The sequence below is a fragment of the Aulonocara sp. 'chitande type north' Nkhata Bay genome, linkage group LG22, assembly GCF_057382095.1.
Source record: "Aulonocara sp. 'chitande type north' Nkhata Bay isolate Kocher_YH1m ecotype deep benthic linkage group LG22, A_spYH_male_GT1.1, whole genome shotgun sequence".
Classification (NCBI taxonomy): Eukaryota; Metazoa; Chordata; class Actinopteri; order Cichliformes; family Cichlidae; genus Aulonocara; species Aulonocara sp. 'chitande type north' Nkhata Bay.
The window spans coordinates 26,452,420-26,474,854 of NC_141364.1; the positions used below are offsets into that span (position 1 = coordinate 26,452,420).

General features: G+C 42.8%; 1 protein-coding gene across 1 annotated transcript; it reads right to left on the reverse strand.

Annotated features, from left to right (window-relative positions):
- Nucleotides 1-833: 833 nt before the first annotated feature.
- mfsd2ab (MFSD2 lysolipid transporter A, lysophospholipid b) lies at nt 834-16,075 on the reverse strand. Its single transcript, XM_086280524.1, has 14 exons — nt 15,819-16,075; nt 12,394-12,516; nt 11,359-11,483; nt 7,518-7,641; nt 6,747-6,825; nt 6,488-6,663; nt 6,284-6,374; nt 5,599-5,717; nt 5,291-5,374; nt 3,652-3,735; nt 3,403-3,515; nt 3,155-3,298; nt 2,722-2,898; nt 834-2,629 (listed from the first exon to the last, which is right to left on the reverse strand). Exons 1-14 carry the CDS (start codon nt 15,906-15,908, stop codon nt 2,575-2,577), a joined length of 1,584 nt encoding a protein of 527 aa, XP_086136650.1. The 5' UTR covers nt 15,909-16,075; the 3' UTR covers nt 834-2,574.
- Nucleotides 16,076-22,435: the final 6,360 nt, after the last annotated feature.

The window sequence follows — 22,435 nt, forward strand, 5'->3', positions numbered from 1 at the left end:
CTGCAAACAGCTGCCTCGGGCTTCTCTAATCCCATCCACCCAGCTCTGGTTATGTTTAGGCTTCGCACTGTGAAACACCGTAAACCTAAAGTTCATTCATTCGCCTGCTGACACACTAACACTTTTCATGGAGTTCATGGTGGGTTTTTTTTCCCTTTTTGGTTAATAAATTAGTATAATTTTGACTGATGCTGCGCCTCTTCTGTTACCTGTTATTACTCATGACTTTTCTTCTCCAGTGGGTTCCACTATATATAATATGGGACTAATTTCTTGTGCAGAGTTGGTAAATGACTCCTTGACATATTTGACCTGCTGCTGAGCTGTGTAACCACTAGATGGTACTGCTGCATCGTGTCAATACAGCTGGGGTGACTTTGTTTGGACAGAACTAGGTATAATACTGAATTTTTGTATGAAGGTATTGCTATCAATTCCACTGTCTGGTCCTCATGTTTCCCAGACCTGAATCCTTGTGAGAACCTCTGTCACATCTTCTGTGTCTAGTCCCCACACTCTCCTAGAGCTCCCTGATGCTATAATCCATGTCTGGGAGGATATCCCCTAAAACACCATCCACCGTCTCATCAGTAGCATGCCGAGGTATTAGTGAGAGTGCATCAGGTCATTATTATTACCAGAGGCCCAAACCAGTGTTTGTGCTGGCTATAAACTTGCTTCAGCTCTACAAATCCTGGACCAGAAAGACCAAAATCCCCTCTGATCACAGAGGGAGACAACTGATCAGCAATGCATCTTGGAATCTCATCCATCCACATGGGATGTGTGGATGGAGAAGAAGTTCCTTATTTTTAATCCACACAAGGAGGAAGTAAAGACTACTGCCAATTTCTTTTTCCCCACAGTGCACAATGGACATTTATCAGTTAGTGTTTATTAACATATTTTTCCTCCATCACAGTATTTTTTTTCTTAAATAGCTACACCACAGTGTAGATGGGTTCATCCCACTTGCAGACACAAATATAACAAAGATATATACACAAGTATATACATATGCACAGGAGGCGCCTGTGTGCCTTTGTCGGGATTAAAGCTTCACACATTTGGCTACAGCCTCACTCAAGAGTCAATAATAATAAAAAAAAACCCAAAAAAAAAAAACTACACAACAAATTAAAACAAGACAGCATTTACAGGATGTAGACTAAACCTGTAGTAATTGTAAGGATGTACGTTCTCTGTCCTCTTCAGCAGAGGGTAAAGAAAACGAGCATGAATGAAATAAACATTGGCAACTCAGTTGTCCGAATCAAATGCCAAAGATGTAACATTATGTATAACATATGACACTCAATGTACACATTTCCATATCGACAGACATGAAACATAATCCTCGTGATGACAGATTGACATGTGCTTCTCCAATAAAAACATATATACAGATAAACATAAACACCCATCGATAAGAGCTCCGCTTTCTATCTTCATCTTTTTTTCCCCCCCCTTCTTCTTTCTCCAAAATGATGCGCTTCCCTTTTATAAAATGCATATGAAGCAAAGACCGCAAAGGAGGTTAAACCTGAATGCCCAGTTGGCAACAGCTTTACAGGCCTTAAATAGAGTTAAATAATCCAAGAAGCATGGCTTTCTAGAAAACATGAATTTGAAAAGGAAAAATGAAAACTAATAAATATTTAAATAATGATATCACTAAATTACAGGTGCCTGTAGTAACTTAAATTTAAAGCATTGAGAGAGAAAAGGTTTTTCCTGCCATCAGCAGCTGTCCTTATAAATAATGGAAATAATGTAGCTGCTGAATATACAGACATCAGTTATGTTTTTGAAAAATAACTGCTTTCACTCCTGTAGTGGTTTCAGTGTGACGGTGGAGTACTATTAGAAGCCCTTTAGAGCGCAGGTGTTCCTGTTTGGCCACAAGTTCAAACATCACCATTATTTATAACCTCTTATAAGAAAAGCCAGTGGGATGGGAATAAGATGAAACAGGCTGGCTGATTGGATTGTGTAAACTATGAAGTGAAAATGTAAAAATACAATTTCTATTTAAAAAAAAAAAACAAAACAAAAAACCCCCCGACGTTTGCATCAGCTTTTTAAAACCCCGTAAACGGGGGAACAAATTAAGGTTGTACCGCTGTTCAAGTTCCTCGTGTCGAACGCTCACATCTCAGAGCCTCCTGAGGTCGCTCACGTTCGACGTGCGTACATAGCACCATTAATACTAATGAAAACATGCTCTTAATGCTTTTCATAGTTCTTGTGTGATTTTTGACTCAGAGAAAGACCAACTAAACAAAGAAAATGAAAAGGATCTTTTCACAGTACATCTAAAAAATAAGGCTTTTTTTCCCCACGAAAAACAGAAACAGAGAAGTGTGCCAGGAAAATATCACAGATTCACAGATGGGAGGGTTGTCTTTAGAAAAGGCCTCAGGGTGGCTGAAACAATGACACTTGAGTGAATCAAGTACTTCTGGAACAGCAGCATTAGTGGACAAGGCAGTGATCCGACAGTCGCGGGTCTGTTGGTGCCGTCCGGTGCAAAAGTGCCATTCGTTCACCCCACTGGTCTGTCTGGAAAATGAGCTAGACCACGTTGGCTAGTTCTGCTGAGTCCGTTTCAGAGTCCGCCTCATTCTCCCTGTGAGACGAGAGACTTCGGTTGGAGGGTTGCCTCACACAGATGCAACACACACACAGAAGATGGTGAAGCGTTTGGGTCTGTGCACTTACCTCAGGTCCTGTAGGAGTTTGCGGTTAGCTTGCCTCTTCTCCTCATTGATCGGGTAAGAGTAAATTATGGACAGGCCAATCGCCATCAGAGCTATGGGTGCCGCCGAAACCAGTAATTTCAACGTCAAGTCCACTTCCTTAGGTTGAGAGCAGCCTCGGCTGATGTAACCCGCAAAGCTAAAAAGAAGAGAAATAAAATTATTAGCTTTTAGCGCAGCAGAGATATTGATGTGCAGGAAAAGTAACAAATTACTCATCAAATGAAAAACACTGCTGTGGTTGCTCATGTGATATGTACCCACATGCACTCTATAGCCTCACTGTAATCTAATGGAACGGAAAGGAACTCCTTGCTTTGATGTGGGATTTTAGGTGCTGAGAAATTCAACTAAACAAATCGCTGCAAATGCTTAAACTTGGTGCCAGTGCTTACTCTAAACTAAGAGTAGAGATGCCGAGAGAGACTCCAGAAGCAAACTTGGTGAAGAAGACATAGAAGGAATAGAAGAGCGCTTCGTGGCCGGTGAAGTCAGGATTTTGCACTTGGAAGTCGTCGACGACATCGGGCAGCATAGACCTGAACAAACAAAACGTGAGGCTTGGTCATTTATGTGCATTCCTGATAAGAAAAAACGTTTTTATCTATAAAGTCATCAAATACGAGCCAGCGGAGAGGCATACCAAGGTAGCAGGAAGGCGACAGCCACTCCAACGCCAGCAGCAAAGGAGCAGATGTAGGTGACAGCCAGGTTACTCTTCAGGGACACCACCAGGATCATGAAAGGAATCACAACCTGGAAATGACAGCAGTGAGAGATTTAAATCCCAAAACAGGTCTCTTAATGATACTGCATCAGTTTTCCTATGAAAGAAAAATTCCCCTAAGTTTTATGGTTTGTTTATACTTTTAACAAGATTTCAGGGACTTACCAGTGTGCCAACGTAAACCGCTGTCTTCTTTCCAAAACGAGTCAGAAACCACTGCCAGAAGGGAATGGCCAGAGTAGCGGAGAGCTGAAAGAGGGGGGAAACAAAAAGCAAGTGTGGTTAACCAACTGTTTTACCAAAACTCAGAGAAGTTCCTGTAAGTTTCTCCAACGCCCCTCCGTATTCCAGGTCAATATCGGGAAAAACAACAACAACAAAAACCCTACTTTATCTGTGTTATATAAAAGAAGAGAAGCATGTTAGACATCTGATGCAGTCACAAAGCACTTCAGATATCATCTGACCTAAAGAGGACATGAAGAGGCGGGACAGCCCCCAGATCGTCGTGGGCTTTGACCTGCGCGTGTTTGACCAAGGCGGCGAGAACACCCAGCCATTGTGCACAGTGTTCTCGGTATTTCCCCACCTCTCCTTCTGAATGCCTTCGATAGGAAGTACATGAAGGACTCTTCATGTCCTTCCCGTCACCTCAGTCTCTCTGTGCAGTCATCTGTAGCTTTCAGACTCATTTCATGTAGTTTCACTTTAGTATACGAGCACACACTCTGTTTTAAAATGTATGCACTTGAAATTAGTCTTGCTGTTCTGCAAACACTTCTCTCAAACCTTTGCCCCCATGAGCCTCGCTGTTTTTTTCCTTAGAAATCAAATATCAACATCACGCATCAGCTTTCATCTTCTAAACCAACTTTGAAGAGAGTTTCACACAAACTGCCTTCACTGAAACTGAGCAGCACAACATTCTCATACAAACATCCTTAAGAACGACTGCACGTGCTGTGCATCCAAGCTGGATCTAACATGAACAGGCGCCACACAGGAGGCTTTTTCTGCCTTCCTCCTCTTCCCTCAGTTATTCATTACTTTTGACCTTTGCTGCTTTTGCTCCTTCGACTGACAGCCAGTGTGAGGTACATGTGCTTTTATAACGTGTGCCAATTTGATTTGGTTTATCTTATCGTTGCCATTATAAGATAATGAGATCACCTCACACATCATCAAGGATTACCATCTCTCAGTGCTGATTAAACAAAGTCATTTCAGTGACTGCACGTACTGGTTAATGGTCACTACCTTGGCTACATAATCCTGTCCGTGAAGTAAAGGCTCAAAGCATCTAATCTCTTCACCCTTGCTAACCTGCACTTTCTCACCCCATACCGTTGCGTAAGCTCAGCACATCTGTGGATTAATTAGCTTTAATACTCGTCGGGAAGTTTGCGTGACTCTTTGATATGAAAGCTTTTTGTTCCCCTTATACCACAGGTTTATATAAAAGAGACATGAAAGCAGAGGTGACTGTGGCTTCTTTACGGTCTGTGGGAACGGGGTGGCATTCGGGCCGAGTAGTCACACATCACTGAAACAGCCATGCAGGAGCCTTCCTTTCTGACCGAGTACAGAGTGGATTTTGTAATTGAAGACCATTTACAAGAGAAGGCTTTTGTCTGCATGCTGACGTTAATGGCTCATTTTGTTCCGCACAAACGGGCTGCTCTGGGTTTCACCTGCCAGGGGTGGCTGGAGTCATTTCTATGGGAACAGTGCACCTAGCTGTCTGTGTCTATGTGTTTGTCACAATAAACCACCTCCCGGTCACCTCCTCTGTGTCTCTACTCACCATGATGACCAGCAGAATATTCTGGAAGTCGTTCCTGAAACCCAGTGTGGCGCTGCAGAACAGGGCAAAGTTTCCCTCCAGGAGCTGCAGGATGAGACAGAGAGGTCACTCAGTGTATTGCTTGAACACACAAACATGCACACACATGCACATGGGGCCAAGAAAACTCTGGCTGGGAGCACAAACATGCGAGACACTAAACAGGCTGAAGTTAGTGACTGAAAAACGCAAACATGGAAAGTTATCCTGTATACAAATTCATTTACAGTAAAATATACAGAGTGTGTGTGGCTCTTTCATGTACGCACCATGAAACCTAGTGAGGTAAAGAGGAAGGCCATGACCAGTTTGGCATATGGTCCATACCCCATCACCAGCTTAATCCCCTGAAAGAAGGACATGGGCTCAGACCTGGGACGAGAAGACTCTGAAAAGAGAAAAGACGAGGGAGTGAACCAAGATGCAGAATTCACTTTGAAACGTTCTGATGTCCCGTTTCTAGCTCAGTAGGTAGAGTGGTGGCCCCATGATCAGAAGGTCGGGGGTTCGATTCCCCTGAACAGCTACCCTGAGGTACCCCTGAGCAAGGTACCGTCCCTACACACTGCTCCCCGGGCGCCCAATGGCTGCCCACTGCTTCACTGAGTGAATGGGTTAAATGCAGAGAGGGATTTTCCCCACGGGGACCAATAAAGTACACTTTCTTCTTCTTCTTCTGAGCTTTTTTACTTTAAATGACACTTTTCATGTGCAGCTGCCTTTAAGCCTCACCCTGAAATAGCCAGACATCTTATTACGAGGTCATAAGGCTTTCACTTTGAGCAAACTTTGTGTGCTTCCTCAGCCCATAATCATGGAGCTGTAATCACACGAAGGAAGCGTACATGTGCGGCCCATCGGGAATCTGACATCAGTGATTTTGGCTTTGGATAAAATCTTAGTCTGTTAAAGGATCCAACAACAGAAGGATGGTTGATTCTGATAAACGCTCACCTTTTTGTTCTCTCACACCGAAGAACAGCACGACAGCACAGATGATGTAAATCAAGCAGATCACACCCGACGCGATCATGTAGGCTGTTCTCTGCACAGGAGGAAGAAATGCGCAATGAGTATTCAGAAGATTTCACAAACCGCCGTCATCAGCTCGCATCTAATTAGACGAACTTGTTAATTAGCCAACTGATAAACGGTTACCGTGTGCTCCAGGGAGATGACAGGCTTAGACTCATTAAGTCCAGGGGACGCAGAGAAGTTGCTCGGCTCCGCCAGGATATCGGCGGGCCCCGGGATGCAGGGAGCGTTCGCCAAGCCGACGATCTGGCCCTGGATCGCCGTACCGAGCAGGGTGCCCAAAACCTCCACCGTCATCCCTGATGAGGAGACAAGGAGGCATCGTAAAGAGGCTCCAGGAGGTTTATCTAAGAGGACGGCGCTTTAACATGCCGATACTCACTGTAGGCAGTCGCAGAGTCTCTCTCTTTCTGCTCTGAGCTGATGAACATGGTGAGGGCTGAGTATGGCACATGGAAGCACTGCGGGAAATCACAAAGAGTATGAAGGTGAGAGAGAACAGCTTCAACAAATGATCGATACTTAGATACCACAAGCGCTGCACGAAGACAGGAAACTGTTTAAGTAATCCAAATATATCAGACTTATAAAGAAGTTGGGGTTAATCTTCCCATGAGGTGCTACATACACACATACATATATATACATACACACATACATATATATACATACACATATACACATACACATATATACATACACATATACACATACACATATATACATATATATACACATATATACACATACACATATACACACATATATACACACATATACACACACATATACACACACATATACATACACATACACATATACACACATATATACACACATATACACACATATATATACACATATACACACACATATATACACACATATACACACATATATATACACATATACACACACATATATACACACATATACACACACATATATATACACATATACACACACACACACACACACACACACACACACACACACACACACACACATATACACGGAAGAAGGAAATACAGAGGGGAACATTCTTTCCCTCCGACATCACCAAAGACCACAGTTAGGCTGCAGGCCATACTCTGAGAACCCTACAATGAAAGGTTATAGTGAACATGTTTGTGCGTGCACATGTGGTACTCACAGTTTGGAGGCTCTGGAAGAGGCAGTAGAAGAAGAGGTACCAGATGACTTTGCCATTCTCAAAGGGAGGAACGTACCATATGAGGAAGTAGGAAATCACAGCCAGAGGGGTTGACAGTACGATCCTGCAGATGAGATAAAGCAGGAGGAAGGGGGAGGGAGGGAGGGGAGTGGAACAGGAAAACATGACAACAGCAACAGCGTCAGTCGGTGTAAAACGTGATCTATTCATAGTGTGGAACATCTCATTTTGTAAACAGTTTCCAGGCCTAAAAAGTCTCTCATTGCGTAACTACTCATGGCTTTTCTATTCTGCTCGTGCCAACACTTCTTCAGTGATTCTGCACTTTAGTTAACTGTCTCCTGATGAATATATTGTGTCTATGTACTTTACATGCAAGGAGGCTGAGCCTCAGATATGGCCTGATCTGAGGGTTACTAGAGGATGAATGACTTGGGGAATGCTGCTGAACGACATTAAAGGCACCTTTTGTTTTCATGAATTCACACAACATACAGGAACTTTAACTGAGCATAAAACCCCACAGAAGTGAAATTCTTTTGCACACTTCCCACCCTCCAGTCACCTCCTTCCTATGGTCAGACAGCTACAGTCCAATGAGATGTGAGATTTTGCCCTGCAGTTACGCCTCTGTGGATGCGTCACATTCCAAGAAATACACATGGAATATGACAGTTCGTGCCATCCTGCCAGGCCATTCACTGACAGGTCCTGTCTGAAAAGATCAGACAGCGAAATCATGCTCGAGTCAGAGTGGCCCAACAGCTAGAGCAGGCCTAACTTCTCTCCACAGTGCTCAGAAAGCTGAACAACTCGCTGCCAATCAATTCGAGCCCTTGCGAACAATTATCAACATAATCACGCACCGCAGCGAGAGTTTGAAAGAGAGAGAAGGTCCGGCGGAGCGACGTGCTGTCTGCTCTCTCGCCCATGTGATGTGATTAACTGTACCCTTGTTTGAACACAGTGTGGGAGTGTACAGAAAGGGTGGACAAGCTGGAACACATGATCCATCCACATGCAACAATGCGCTCAGGAATGCTTGCTCCTTTTTTTCCTCCTTTTTTAATACAGTAATCAACTCCAACCCATGAGATGAACACAAACGCAAGGAATGTCATCCACACAAGTCACCAGCAGAAACTGTGTTGCTTGGTTTGTTTGTTTTTTTAAGGCACGTGTTCACTGTCTGCAAGCCTAAGATAAGCTTCGCACCATCCTTGCAGAACTCCGGAGGTACACTGGGCCATACAAGCATTGACCTACATCACATTTAAACATCTTCTGAAACAGCCGTGCTGACAAGAGCGAGCGTTATCTACTTTGTCAGCGAATTAACTCAGCGAGTGGCAGCTTTAAGTCTATCAACAGTTTAGTAAGAGTGAAAAGCTATCTTAAGAGCTTCTGCGTGTGAGAGTGACACAGTTATCTCTCCATTTTCTCATTTTTGGCTTGGCGGCTGAAGCAATAATACATTTTTAAAATTCAGTTTTTGACTTTGTGCTTTCATAAGTCAGAAATCACGCCCCCCCCCCAAAAAAAAAATATATCACTCTTTAGGTGAAAGTCTTCAAAACTGGCTCTTCATACTGTAGCCAACTGCAGAAGCTGACAGTGATATAAGATAAGCAACAGGAAGGCCTTCGGTCTGAAAATTCACTGCTAGAACTTGAACTCCAGTAACCTCCTGGATTCCTCAGTCACTCTTTAAAACGTAATACAGGCACTGAAAGCTGAGCAGCTATTGGCTAAAACTAGTGGTGTGTTGTGGGCAGGACCAATGAGAAGCTCGCTCAGCTCCGGTCACCCTCCCCCCACTGTGGCTTCCAAGCATTAAAGACAGAGCAGCTCTGACTGCATCTGCAGCTTCCTGCCTGCTCTCTGCACATGTGTCTGAAATGAACTGAGCCATAATATAACCAAAAATGCCAAACCCACCCCCGCTACAACCAAAAGCCCACACCCCATTTCTGACGAGAAGTGGAGGATGCACTTTATCCCCCCCCCCCTTCCTCTGTGACCCACTTTTGAGATTCAAACATCAGCATCTCAGCAGTAATTACAGTAACGAGATAAAATCCATCACCCTCTTGCACATTCGCTTCTCAGTCAAAATTTTTTGACAAAGAAATAACTCTTAATATAATTTTTACATCATCGAGTTCAGCGCTCCTTTACGGGAACTCCCATTAACGATTTCGTCACTGGTGAGGAACATTTCTATCACCGTCAGCTCTGCGAACCTCAGTCTCGCCATTATGACATTTCTTCTGCATTAGTCATGCAGGTCTACTTGCGACATACACACCCACATAGGCTGCAAGATTAAAGCTAAAAATCACAGCCACAAATACTTAGATTATTTACCACAAACTTTCTTTGAATGAGCTCTAAAACCACGGCCGTTTAACTAGAATTCATTTGAGCATCAGCAAGAAACTGTCTTTCTAAAACATTACATGACCTTTACCTCCTCTAGAAGATATTGTTTCTACAGAGCCAAGCTGAACTACGCGGTGACAAAAGTAGCTGCGCTCTACTTGTAACAAGCTAAAATTCGAGCTGTATAGGAATTATTGCAAAAAGGAATTTTATCTTGATTATCTGCTTTCATAGCCTTTTGCAACCATTTACCAAGAGGTTGCATTAACACAGGGAAAGACAGTAGTGGGCAGGCAGGGGACCCTCTCCTCCCACTCGTGCCACTTCCTACCCAACGCTCATTTCCTAACCAGCTTGGGAAATTATATGTTTAATCAAGGAGGCAAGGGAGTAAATACACAGGTGCAGCACACACCCCACACCTCCTCGTGGTGGTTATTAAAGAGATGCCTTTGCTCTTTTGTTGTTCTTGACATATCCTCTCTCTCTGATACCTTTTACCTCCGGTGGCTTATTTCTACCCTCGTCACACTACAGAGTACTGCATGTACTGAAGGGACAGTGGCTCTAAAACGTCTTCTGTGCTGACAGCTCTATAACTAGCAGCTCTGCTGACACCCCAGTAGTCTCTTACATCAGCGGAATTATATCAATTACATCTCCGTTGACACAGACCACAGGTGTGCAACGGTGTGGGGAATAGGGGTTTAAAAGTCATTAGACTTTAGAGCTGATAAGACTGTGCAAGATGCCCATAGACAGAACAATGTGGTGGTGGGGGGTGGGTGGGTCAAATCTGAAAAGAAAAGCGATCAGTAAGCCTTTTCAGGCATGCTTTACAGCCCTCCTACACACAGACAAGCTGAATTCAAACCTTAATACAAGATGGGTTTTCATATTATTCTCTGTATATTTAAGGTTTTATGTCAAATAACCACACAAAGAAGACTTCCAAAGAGTCTTTGTGCGCTTCCTGTAATGCGCTGGAGTTGTATTTGTCACCAAAAACTACAATGTGGGTTATGTGCAAGAGTATCTCCTGAAGCAACTTCCTGTTTTTGTTTAACTTAAAAAAGAAAATGGCTTGACATCTTTAGGGGGTTTATAGTTCAAACAGTAGCAGTTAATGTGGTCCACTTCACCTAAAGACAGTTCTCAGTATGCTATTCTAAATAGCAAGAGGTGAATGAGAGACGGGGGAAGGAGAGTTTGAATGGACACATCCGCACATGCTGGCAATGAGGAAGTAGTACTGCAGCAATAGCATGATGCTCCAACAGCAAATACGCAACAAGTGTTTGAACTGCTTAACCTGGCTTTATCAGTAAGGTAAAGGAAACAGTTTGTCAGAGACCTCACTAAGGAAGTATATTTGTTATGCACATCAAATCAAATGGACTGTGTAGCACCACGAAACTAGGAGGGAGTAAAAGCTCACCAGGGCAGCATGCGTCCAAAACGCGTCCACGGGCTTCGAGAGACCAGGAAGCCCACTGTGGGGTCCGTTACGGCGTCCCAAGCTCGCCCAACAAACAAGATGATGGAAGCATAGAAGGGATCGATCTGTAAAAGCACAAGAAAAAGATTAGAGATGTCGACACGTGGCTGTTATACACATGTATCAGCTCAGATAAATGAGCACAGGTTATGTGGTCGTATAGCTAAACAGTAGCAGTGAAGCTGTAAAAATGGGCATTACACTTCGCATTACAGTGGGAAAGGTTTAGTCACTATCTTTTATTAAAGGCAGCAGTGAGAGAGTAACTCTTAACACATATTAGTTGCCAGCTGGCTGTTAACAGAGGGGACAAACTCGGACAGGGTGATGAATGTGTGACTTCTAAATGTACAATCTGTACCACGCTGTGTCACCCCATAGACTGTTAATTAATAGCCATGGAAGGCGAACAAGACCGAACCCTGGGAAGCCTTTGACTATCACTGCCATCATGGCCATGACCATCAGATTACTGTCAGAGCTCATTAATGCGAGCTCCCCCCCTTTATATTGTGCCACCACTGTACCCCTCCCAAAGCTTTTCAGAACAAGCTCCTGGAGCCCCATCATCGAGCCAATAATAGCAACAAGGCAGAAACTTTTTCCACAACTTTGCTCTGATCTGTGTAAAGTCCTGTATGAGGGCTTATAAGAGCAGGGCTTTAAGACTCAGCATTACTACATTACAGAGAACAGACTGCACACTTTGCTCTCAATCCCATTTAACCTTGTGAAGTCTAACCTTACTCCTATCCCTTAATGTTTTGGACACATATAGGGTTAGGCTTTCTTATTGGAAAATTTAATAGTATTTAATGAGTGTTAAATTGAACATATATGTATTTTTTTTTTTTCCCCTAACCGTCGAAATTGACATATTTTGAAAGCACAGGTTCAGGTTACTTATCACTGATGGTGAAGCCAGGTGGCTTCATTTATCTCTTTGGAGTTTGGAAACAATTTCAACCTCCTCACCTGTGCTACGTCCAGTAGATAGATCTGCAAAAAGAAGCCCAGGGCGCATCCTGTGATCTGGTACGGAGCTCCCCCGATGGCATAGCATATCTTGTTGCAGACTGATAACCTGTTCTGCTCATGCTGCAAGTAGGCAATAAAAAGAACAGAAACACAGATTTAGAACGTGCTCAAATACATTGATCGTAAAAACAAAAGTAGGATAAGAACATTTTGTTCAACAGGCACACCTTAGAGCAGGCCTGAGACCTGCTCGTCATCTGGGAGGATCTCGCTTGACAAGAGGCAATAAACGGCTTCAATGATAGCAAACTTTTGAGGAAACTGCCCTTGGGTATTTGCAGCTGTCTGCAAACGTTTTTGGACTTCAGCGGGGCCAAGTTTTTGTAATTATAGGAGAGGTCACTTCCCCGGAGTGGCCAGCAGCAGCTTAAGCCTTACACAGCCACTGCAACACACCTACAAACAATTACACTCCCCCTGTCCCCAGAAGACAAAAAAAGAAAGAAAAAAAAAAAAAAAAAAAAAAAAAAAAAAAAAAAGGAAGCAGATTATAAATCGGCAACTTTCTCAATTTCTGTCTGAGGACTTAATCTGCAGACTTGCTTCTTTCTCACCAGTCCCATTAAACAATAAAACATTTTTTCCGAGCCTCACGAGGAACGTGGCCTAAATTCTTAATCGCCAGAGGGTCTTAAGAGCTCGTGAGTTCTGCTGGCAAAAAGCTAACCACAGTGTAGTGTATTTGGAAGGTGTCGGGGACAGCCGCCAGGGAAACAAGAAACCCTTGGTTCGGTAACAAGCGCTTATTCTTCAAGAGTTTCTCCGCTGAACATGTAATCATTTCCTCAACAGACAGACTCCAAACAGATCTCCTAATGGCAACACAAATCCACGATTGGTGTGAGCGTCTGACTACACCATTGTGTCACTCACCCCAAAAGCCAGGGCGACAGCACCTTGGCATCAGTTTGAGATGGCTTAATTCCTCAGTGGATGACTGCCACTGTTTGACCAGAGCTTTGACCACTGCTGCCCAAAGAGAGGCGAACACACACCCTTATCCCCGACCAATCAAAAGTTTGAGTTTTCTGCTGCTTAGTCTGACCCCTCTCTCTTTATTTATTTATTTTTTTTAAAGGGGGGGGGGGGGGGGGGTTAATCTCTGGTGCTGAATGAGAAAAGGGCTCTTGCTGATAACCTTAAGCAGAAGAAGAAAAGCAGAAAACCTATATGAAGGTACAATCTGTTTAAAGTAACCTTCGGCATATTTCACCACTCCTCATAAGGATCAGGAAAAGGACACGGAAATGAAGCATTGCTGTCATTGCATGCAAATAAACCAGTCTTTGCCCCACTGATGCGCCCAGCTCTGCTTTTCTTTAGGTCAAACACTCTTCACTGCAAGGACAAACCAGCAGAAGAAGCAGTTTTAACCATAATAGCTGGAAATGCAGTAGCTGCAGTAGCTCTGGTGTCCATGGCAGCAAATGCAAAATCTCAAGCATCTCTCACCTTACATAACTCCCCTGAACCCACTCTACCTGAATGCAGAGCACTGACTGTACCGACACAGGTGTGTAACCATCAAGTAACTGCCACAGGAATGTGTTAATGTGACAGTGTATTCGTGTCACACACATTTGCATGGTTGTCAGGCAGTCTATTTAAAACACACAACCATAATGGATCTTAACTGAGCTTGCGGCCACACGTGGACAGATGTCTTTGGCAAAAAAGAAAAAGAGAAAGGAATGTAGCTGAGTTTTATAAACAGGACACTGAATCTACCTTCACTGATATTACTTCCAGGGCCACACCTGCTATCAGAGTTCCCACTAATGATATGTTACTACTGTAAATGCGTAACATGCGTAGGTGAGACGTTTTTCCTGCTTTTTGGGTTCACGTGTCACTCCCTTAGTTTAAAGGTGCAGACACACAAAATCCCGAACACTCATTTTGTAGTCTGTTTTCAGGAAAGGTCCTCTGCCTGCTCCTTCATTATCTGACACGTCGCCTTGGTGGGTGCTCCCTGTGGCGTTCAGTGCTTTCGGGAAAATTGTAAATTTAATGGGAATTTTCTTCAGCAGTGTGTGTGTTTGTGTGGTTTTCTTTTTTTTTTGGGGGGGGGGGGGGGGGGGGGAGACGTGAATACCAAAGCAGTGAAAAATTAAACCATTTGTTTAACAAACCACTACTATGTGAGGGAATTTAAAACATCGTGCAAATGAACTCTACCGCATTTTTGTTACTACAATGCAAATGTCTGATTATTCCAGCCTCAGAAAGACAGGCTACTTTCTCTTTTTCGTTGAGTGTTTCTTCCTTGCAAAGGCAGAGCTAGTGGGGGTTTTAACAGAGCCCAGTGAATGCAGCACATCTATCTGAGAATGCTTATTAAAACTGATATGAAGGATAAGACAAACCACGCTGGTGTTAGCAGACTATATTCTGCGACGTTTTTGGAAAGGCGATATCGATATTCCCAGCGTGATTTAAAAAAAAAAGTGTAATTATTTTAATTAAAAGTAAGCCACCTTTATGCAAAGGTTAAAACCCAAATTTATAACCTAGCTTACAGATTCTCGGCTACTTTAAGGAACAACGTCAAAAACCAGCCGAACGTGAACTGAATTTGAGGAACTGATAAGACGAGAGGTATTACATTTTTTAATTCAAATGTAGCTACACGTTGCTGGCGAAATAAGGGCACAGAAAATCTCGAACATTGCCTTCCACACACGCAAACTGTGAATTAAACCCGTTTGTGTAGATGTAGCCCTCCAAAACCACGGTTTTTGGTTTAAACTATTTGAAGAATGCGTTCTTAGTATAATTAAGGTTCAGAAGAAGGAGAAAGGGCTTCCCAAAGGCCCAAATAACACTCACGTGCCAAATAACAATAATTACATTTTATTAAATTATGAGTTTATCCATTTTTTAAATTCCGTTTATATCGTTTCCGAGTTACTAATGAGACAAATGTTGGCCCGGAATGGCGCGCGCCTTATTTAAGCTAACATGAGTCACCCTTAAAGTGTCAGCTCGCTGGTATTACCCATTCATTTAAACCAGGGGTGCCCAATCCCGGTCCTCGAGAGCTACCGTCCTGCAGCTTTTATATGCATCCCTACTCCAACACAGCTGAATCAAATGGTTTGATTACCTCTTCAGCATGCCATCGTGTTTGGCAAAGGCCTGATAACAAGCCATTCATTTGATTCAGCTGTGTTGGAGTAGGGATGCATCTAAAAGCTGCAGGACGGTAGCTCTCGAGGACCGGGATTGGGCACCCCTGGTTTAAACGATCGACACCCATTCCTATCAAAGCCTGGCCCTTTCTATTTTCGAGAATTCGTGTGAAAGCGGGCCAGAATCAACCCGTACCTGAAGCTAAATTTTGAATAAATGAATTTACTCACCCTTTTAGCGAGCTGGATGCCATCCGAGTTCCCCGGTTTATTCAACAAACTGGCGTTCGAGTATTGTTCAGCTCCTTCTCCTTTCGCCATGGCAGAAATAACTTCGTCCTCGGTTGAATTTGCCTCAGAAATAAATACACAAATAAACCACTATCCTCCCTTAACAGAAAGAAATACGGTCCGGTAGCGTGTAAATAGCGTGACTGATGAGATGTGGTGCTGGCAGCAAGCAAGCTTGACTGGATGTAAATTTTTGGATGTCCCCGCCCTCTAACGTGAGCCATTCACACCACTACTATACCACGCCCCCTCGGGTGTGTCACAGTCATATGTTTCTTCATCAGAAGCCTTTCCTTGGAAATTCTTTGTATCCGTTTTCATCCAAGTGTGTTTACATTTACAAACGAGCTGTGACTGATCGCTCCTATAACGCGCACGCCTACTAAAAATCAAAGCTGGTGGATATATATATATATACACACACACACACACACACACACACACATATATATATATATATATATATATATATATATATATATATATATATATATATTAGGGCCTGATTATTTGAGACCTTGTAATTAAGAAAGATTTGCCAATACTAGAGAAATATGCTCTCTCCATGCGTTTTCCCTGAGCTAATCATTCAAACTGGATACGCTGGCGCAGGTCAGAAGACAATCAAAATAAAACAGGAACACTCAGACAGAAACTCAGACTCAAGCAAACAGCTGGTTAAAATGTAATCCACGACATTTAGCCTACACATTGCATTTAGAGTGAAGCTGTGTCGTTCCTTCATATACAAACACGTCTTTTAGCAGCTGTTTTGTATACAGGGAATCAGCTTTGGGAAAACTCTCGTGCAACCTTTCATGAGTCCTGTATGGCGATGTCAAAACTCAAAGTAACCCCTCTGTACTGAGCATCAGTGGAATCAGTTCAAAGGCGTTGATCACCGTCAAAAATGGACACACGTATCTCCTCACTGCTAAACAGAGGCATACACGAGACGCCTCGTGTGTGGTAGAAAGAAAAAGTTTTGCTTGTGCAGTTGACTGCAGATCGCTCGATTACTGCTTGACGTGGTCTCGGATTCTCAGGTCTATATTTGAAAGGTGTTTTATCCTCTCTATTCCAGTATATATTCCCAGATTAGCTGAGCATACATTCCATAAAGCCTGCAGTATACATATGCTATACACACACTGCTACAGGTATGAATACCCACCTATGTAGCAGGAACCATTGGACTGCTGGAGATGTAAACAAACATTTGCAATATTTGCTTATGGCTTTTCACACACACACACACACACACACACACACACACACACACACACACACACACACACACACACACACACACACACACACATAAATACTTGCCCTCCTCTTTATCTTCGCACTAAGCAATATTTGTTTGCACACACCCTTTAAAAGGAGTCTCTCCCTTTGCCTGATCAAACCTTTGGTTTGTGAACCCTAACCTTGCCAAGTGTGCAGTCAAGTTTAGACCATTTGCACATGAGGTGCAAATCTGTAATGGTGCAGGCAGATCAATATGTGTCAACATGCTGCAGATTAGATAAGAATTTATGGCCAAACATAGGGATTGCTGGTAAATGTATGGGATGCTTACGGGAAAGAAATGAAAATATATCAAGAATGCTTTAGCAAGCCCTTCCCTTTGCACACCACATTAATTGCAAATAATTGTTTGGTATCAAAATGCTGTTCCCCTTAACCTCATTTCAATATTACTAAAAGATCTGATGCAACGACTTTTGCAAAGATCAACCAGTTGCTGCAGAAACTTGTTATGAAACTGGATGATTCCTAAAAATGGAAATAATGATTTCCTCTTACAAATGAAGTTAATGGACTCTTTGCTTTCACACAGTTCTTGAGTTTCAATCGCCTGCATCACAATGTGCAACATTTCAGACGTTTGAGCATCTTAGCTGGGCACAAACTTTTCCACACGCTCTTATCCCGTTTAAATGTGCCACTCTTAAAGTAGGGCTAAGACAAACGACAAACTGTCCTAACTGATTACAAAGTACACTGTTTTGTGTGTTGTTGCAGCGAGACAAAGAGTGTACTCTGCATTTCGTATCTCAGGAGACCTAACTGTAACCAACACATCACTTTCCCATGGATCGCCTTACTCAAACCATTTCTTTTAGCACAGCTATACCGAAGAAGGATCCAGAGTAATTAAATGTACTTCAGCAGAGGAAAAAAAAAGAGAAGATGCTTGGATTTCACTTGGGGTGCTTTGTTTGTAATCTTGTTCAGTGAGTGCAAGCAGAGACAGAGTTACACTGGAAAAGCTTGAACCAGACAGTCGCACGTAGCTTGGCACATGTTTGGCACATGTATATGTTTATAAGGGCACAGTTGTGTGTGTGTGTGTGTGTGTGTGTGTGTGTGTGTGTGGGGAAAACTGCACTCTTTGTACTGGAATTCTGAGATGCTGGTGCTGCTGAAGTCACTGTAATGTAGACTAAACGTCACGGTGGCACATGTGATTACTATTCTGTGTATGAGTGGATAGGGTACAATGGCTGTGGCTCAAGAGGTAGAATGAGATTAGGCATCTTTGGGCAAGATAATGGACCCCAAATTGCCCTTGATCCGTTTTTGTGATTGTGTGCATGATAGTTAGAAAGCACTTATTACATGCATAGAATAAAAGCTGTATGAACGCTTGCAGCACAAAGCCCATATGGAGTTGTCAAACACTATGTAGTTATCAGTCCATATGTGTTGTGTGTTGTGCAATGTGTGCCTGAGGGGAGAGTATGACTGTGTGTGTCATACTCTCCCCTCTGCACTGCCGTGAATTCAGAGTCCATTTAACACGCTGAACTTTGCATGCGTCAACCAAACAGCGGGGTGTGCATAGCTGTAGGTGGGATGGAAACTTAGGAGAGTACACTCACACAGGCAGAAATGGGCATCAAACCACGTGAGGGGAGTAACAGGGGAAAGGGTAGGTGTCATGTGCTCAAACTTATTTGAAAGGTCGTTCGCTTTCAAATAAGTTTGAATCGGTTGTCAGTGTTTTGGGCCAAAAGAGATTACTGTTAGTAGTTCTCAGTAAGCATATTTTTATGATTGCGTAATCGTCAAAGGCTCAAAGGTAGTAATGAAAATGTATTACGTACCTTGCCTGTAGTGACTTGCATCAAAAGATACCACCTACACCTGAACATACCTGTGTTTACTCTGCTTTGTTATTTTGATACAAAACTCATTGCAGATTAAATTGGCTCATTTTATCAATGTTAAGATGTCTGAACTTGGGTAGTACAGACAGACCTTACGCGCCAGGCCTTCATAAAAATAATTTGGTCTTAAAATCTGGTAAATACAACGTTAGATGAACAACAACATAAGACATATTACGCTGTTTCCTTATTTATTTAACAAAAATTAGACCAAAATCCAAAATCAGAGCACTCTGTTACTGCTTTGGTAGGAATTAAAAGAGTAAATAGCTGCCAAGTGCTGCTAATCAAATGGACTTCTTTCTATAAAAGCAGAAGTTTTGTGTTAACGCAATGCCAACAAGGGAAGACATCAGCAACGACCTTAAGGAATGCAGTTTTGTTGCTCATCAGTCTTGGAAAGAGTCATGAAGCCATTTTCAAACAGTTTGGCATCCATCATTATATAGTGAGAACAAATATTCACAAGTGGAAAACATTCAAGACGTCTAATAATCTTCTCAGGACTGGAGATCCCAGTAAAATCACCCTAAGGTTACATTACACAATGCTCAGAGAAACTGGAAAAAAATGACAGCACAATTAGACAGGATGGTTTATTTAATGGGTTGCCAGGAGAAAAGCCTCTTTTCTCTGAAACCAAACACTGCCTATCAGGACAAACACTTCATACTAACTGTCAAACACAGTAGTGGAGGGGTAATGATTTCCGCTTGTTTTGCAACTATGGTTACCGGGCACTTTGTAGTCACAGAGTCGACCAAATTCCTCCACAACGACGTGAAAGACTGATACAGTCATGCAAAAATAATTACTTCAAGTTGTTACTGCTAAAGTTGGCTCAACAAGGTACTGAATCATGGGGTGTACTTATTGTATTATGTACTTATTGCGTTGTTTGTCAGTAAAGTAGGCCTAACCCTAACCCTATGCAAGACTGAGCAGGCCTTAGTTATATCACTGGTCATGTCTGGGTACTCTGAATCTTAATTTTTGTCTTGTTTGTTTGTTTGTTTGTTTGTTTGGTATGTCATGCATTGCATTTACCTCATTTTAAGAAATCAATACATACAGTAAAGTTCACAGACAAGTGAGCTAATGTCTCTGTAGTGACCCCGACTTCTAATGCAGACACAATCCATGTGTACAAAGACACTGAGGTGACCGTGTCAAAGTCCATTCGTCTTGATGCTGTGGCTCAGAGCGACAGAACATTGAACTTTACTTGCTGTTATCAGGGAAGACTGGCCTTTAATAACAACATGACATTTAACCCAGTTTGGTGATGTCACTGTGTTTACGTTGGCAGTGCATCTACCTGCCCAAATCCTCGTCTCGCCACCAAAAACAGGCTTGAACGATCTTGCGTTGTGTATGTGCACAGTTACAAAAGTTGCCCAGAGCAGATAAGCATCCTCATCTATATCTGGCCAGTCTCCCCTTAAAGATCATTTCTGGATCTCCTTCACTGCATCGCAACAGTGACAGCGACCTGATCTAGCCCCCCCGACCCTGGAAGAAACAGGACAGATGGATTGATAGATGGGTGGATGGGAGGGAAACAAAGCTGTAGTGAGATAAATCTGGTATGTAGGTCCACTGGGGACAACGATTATGTTATTATGGTAAACAAACTCTGAGCTGGCAAACATTGGTGCGCAGTTTCCACAATGGCACATGACTGATGTCAGGTCTTTTGCACTGAATGCTCTGCCTTGGATGCCTTATGATATTACAGCAGAGCCTAGCACTAACAGAGTGACCCTCAGGGACAAATCTATGATTTATGCCCCTAGATGCACTCCTGTCCTGATGCGCTGCCTTTGGGTTCAGAGATGCAAATCTTGTAACAACATGTGCAAACGAGCTTTGTTGATATCAATGGTCATGTCTAGGTAATCAGAAAACCCTGTTTCTAGTTAGACAAAAAGCATCTTAATTTGTGACCAGTTTGTTTATTTGGTATGGTTGAAAGACCTCTTTACTTCTGCTGCAGGTTCTGCAGAAGGAGTTGTGAAGTACAGGGTAATTAAACAGCTTCTGTCCAAAAGCAGAACTCCATTAACTCCCAGCAGAAAAGCATGCGTTGGTTAAACACATGTGGCATTGTTACATTTCTGGTCAGTAAGTAAACCTTGAATTATCTTCCTTTGTGCAAGCCTCTGTGACAGTAATGATGTTGAAAAAATCTTGACTCATGCCATTTTACTTAACCACTGGATGTTTGGCAACTTTCAACAAAGATTGTGTGGCAGGGGACAGTTGATGATGTGGCACACTTCCTTGCTGGCATACTCAGGATGGCTAAGAGGGAGTGTTGTCTTTCAAATGTAAATCCCAGTTAAAAATGATCCAGACATTTAATTTGTGAACTCTGTTTCTGATATTATCCAATATTCCTGGTTTCACATAAGCCTAAGTCTACAGACACGTCCATCCATCCATCCATCATTCTCTTTTGCTTTTAGTGTTGGGGTGGGGGTGGAGTTCAGCTGCCACAGGGTGAGAGGCAGAGTACGCCCTGGACAGGTTTCTAGTCTGTAACATGGCCAACATTGAGAGACATACAGCTATTTACACTCGTGTTCACACCTATGGGTAATTCAGAATAATCAGTTAACCTAACCCGACTAACTGAATGTCTTTGGACGACTATCCTGCCCGTCTACAGCCACACTTGGTCTTAGTTAATGTCAAAAAGCTGAAGCTGCTTTGTGTGAATGACACTGAAAAGATTTGTGATCAAAAGCTCACTAAATTCCTACAGACGCTGGCAGCAAGATAAATTTGATGTGAATTCACAGATGGACTTATTACTAAGCTGTCCTTCCTACTCTACCTCACAGCGCACACCTGTCGGTTTAGCCTTTGTAAACACATATGGACCACAGTTATGCAGTTTATTGCCACGATACCACTGGGAAAGCCCCAAGGAGAAGACTAAATTAATAGTCTTGTCAAACTGTGAGCTGATTTACATTTATGTTCAATGCCACACAGCCCATCAGCAATTAAATAAAGCATCTGTTTGATTCAGTTTTTTATTCAGGGAACAGTCAGATGTTGCTGTAGTGATAACAGCTGCCTCGAGAAGTCCTTCACAGGAAGCAAAACTATACTAGAAAGTCCCTCATAGAATGAGATGCAGGCCTATGCAGACTGACTGAACAATGGCCAGTTTAGCTGCAGTAATTTATGTGAGTTCCAGCACTTGATCAGGGCCTAGCAGACCTTGGCCTTAGTGTGTAAATGCTTTGCTCAGAGTGCCCTCATTCACAGAAGGCTGGAAAGCTGCCCTAGATTGTAACAGATCTTTATATGCATTGAAAATGGATTTTGTAAAAGAAAAAAGGCATTTCATCATCAGCCACATGATGA

What these genes read in the sequence shown, in the direction of transcription:
- mfsd2ab (XM_086280524.1), bottom strand. Translation starts at nt 15,908, where the DNA reads ATGGCGAAAGGAGAAGGAGCTGAACAATACTCGAACGCCAGTTTGTTG. An exon ending in TTTGGACGCATGCTGCCCTG is followed by an intron (nt 7,642 to 11,358) that starts GTGAGCTTTTAC and finishes TCTCATCTGCAG; the next exon opens with GATCGTACTGTCAACCCCTC. An exon ending in AAACTCCTACAGGACCTGAG is followed by an intron (nt 2,630 to 2,721) that starts GTAAGTGCACAG and finishes CTCGTCTCACAG; the next exon opens with GGAGAATGAGGCGGACTCTG.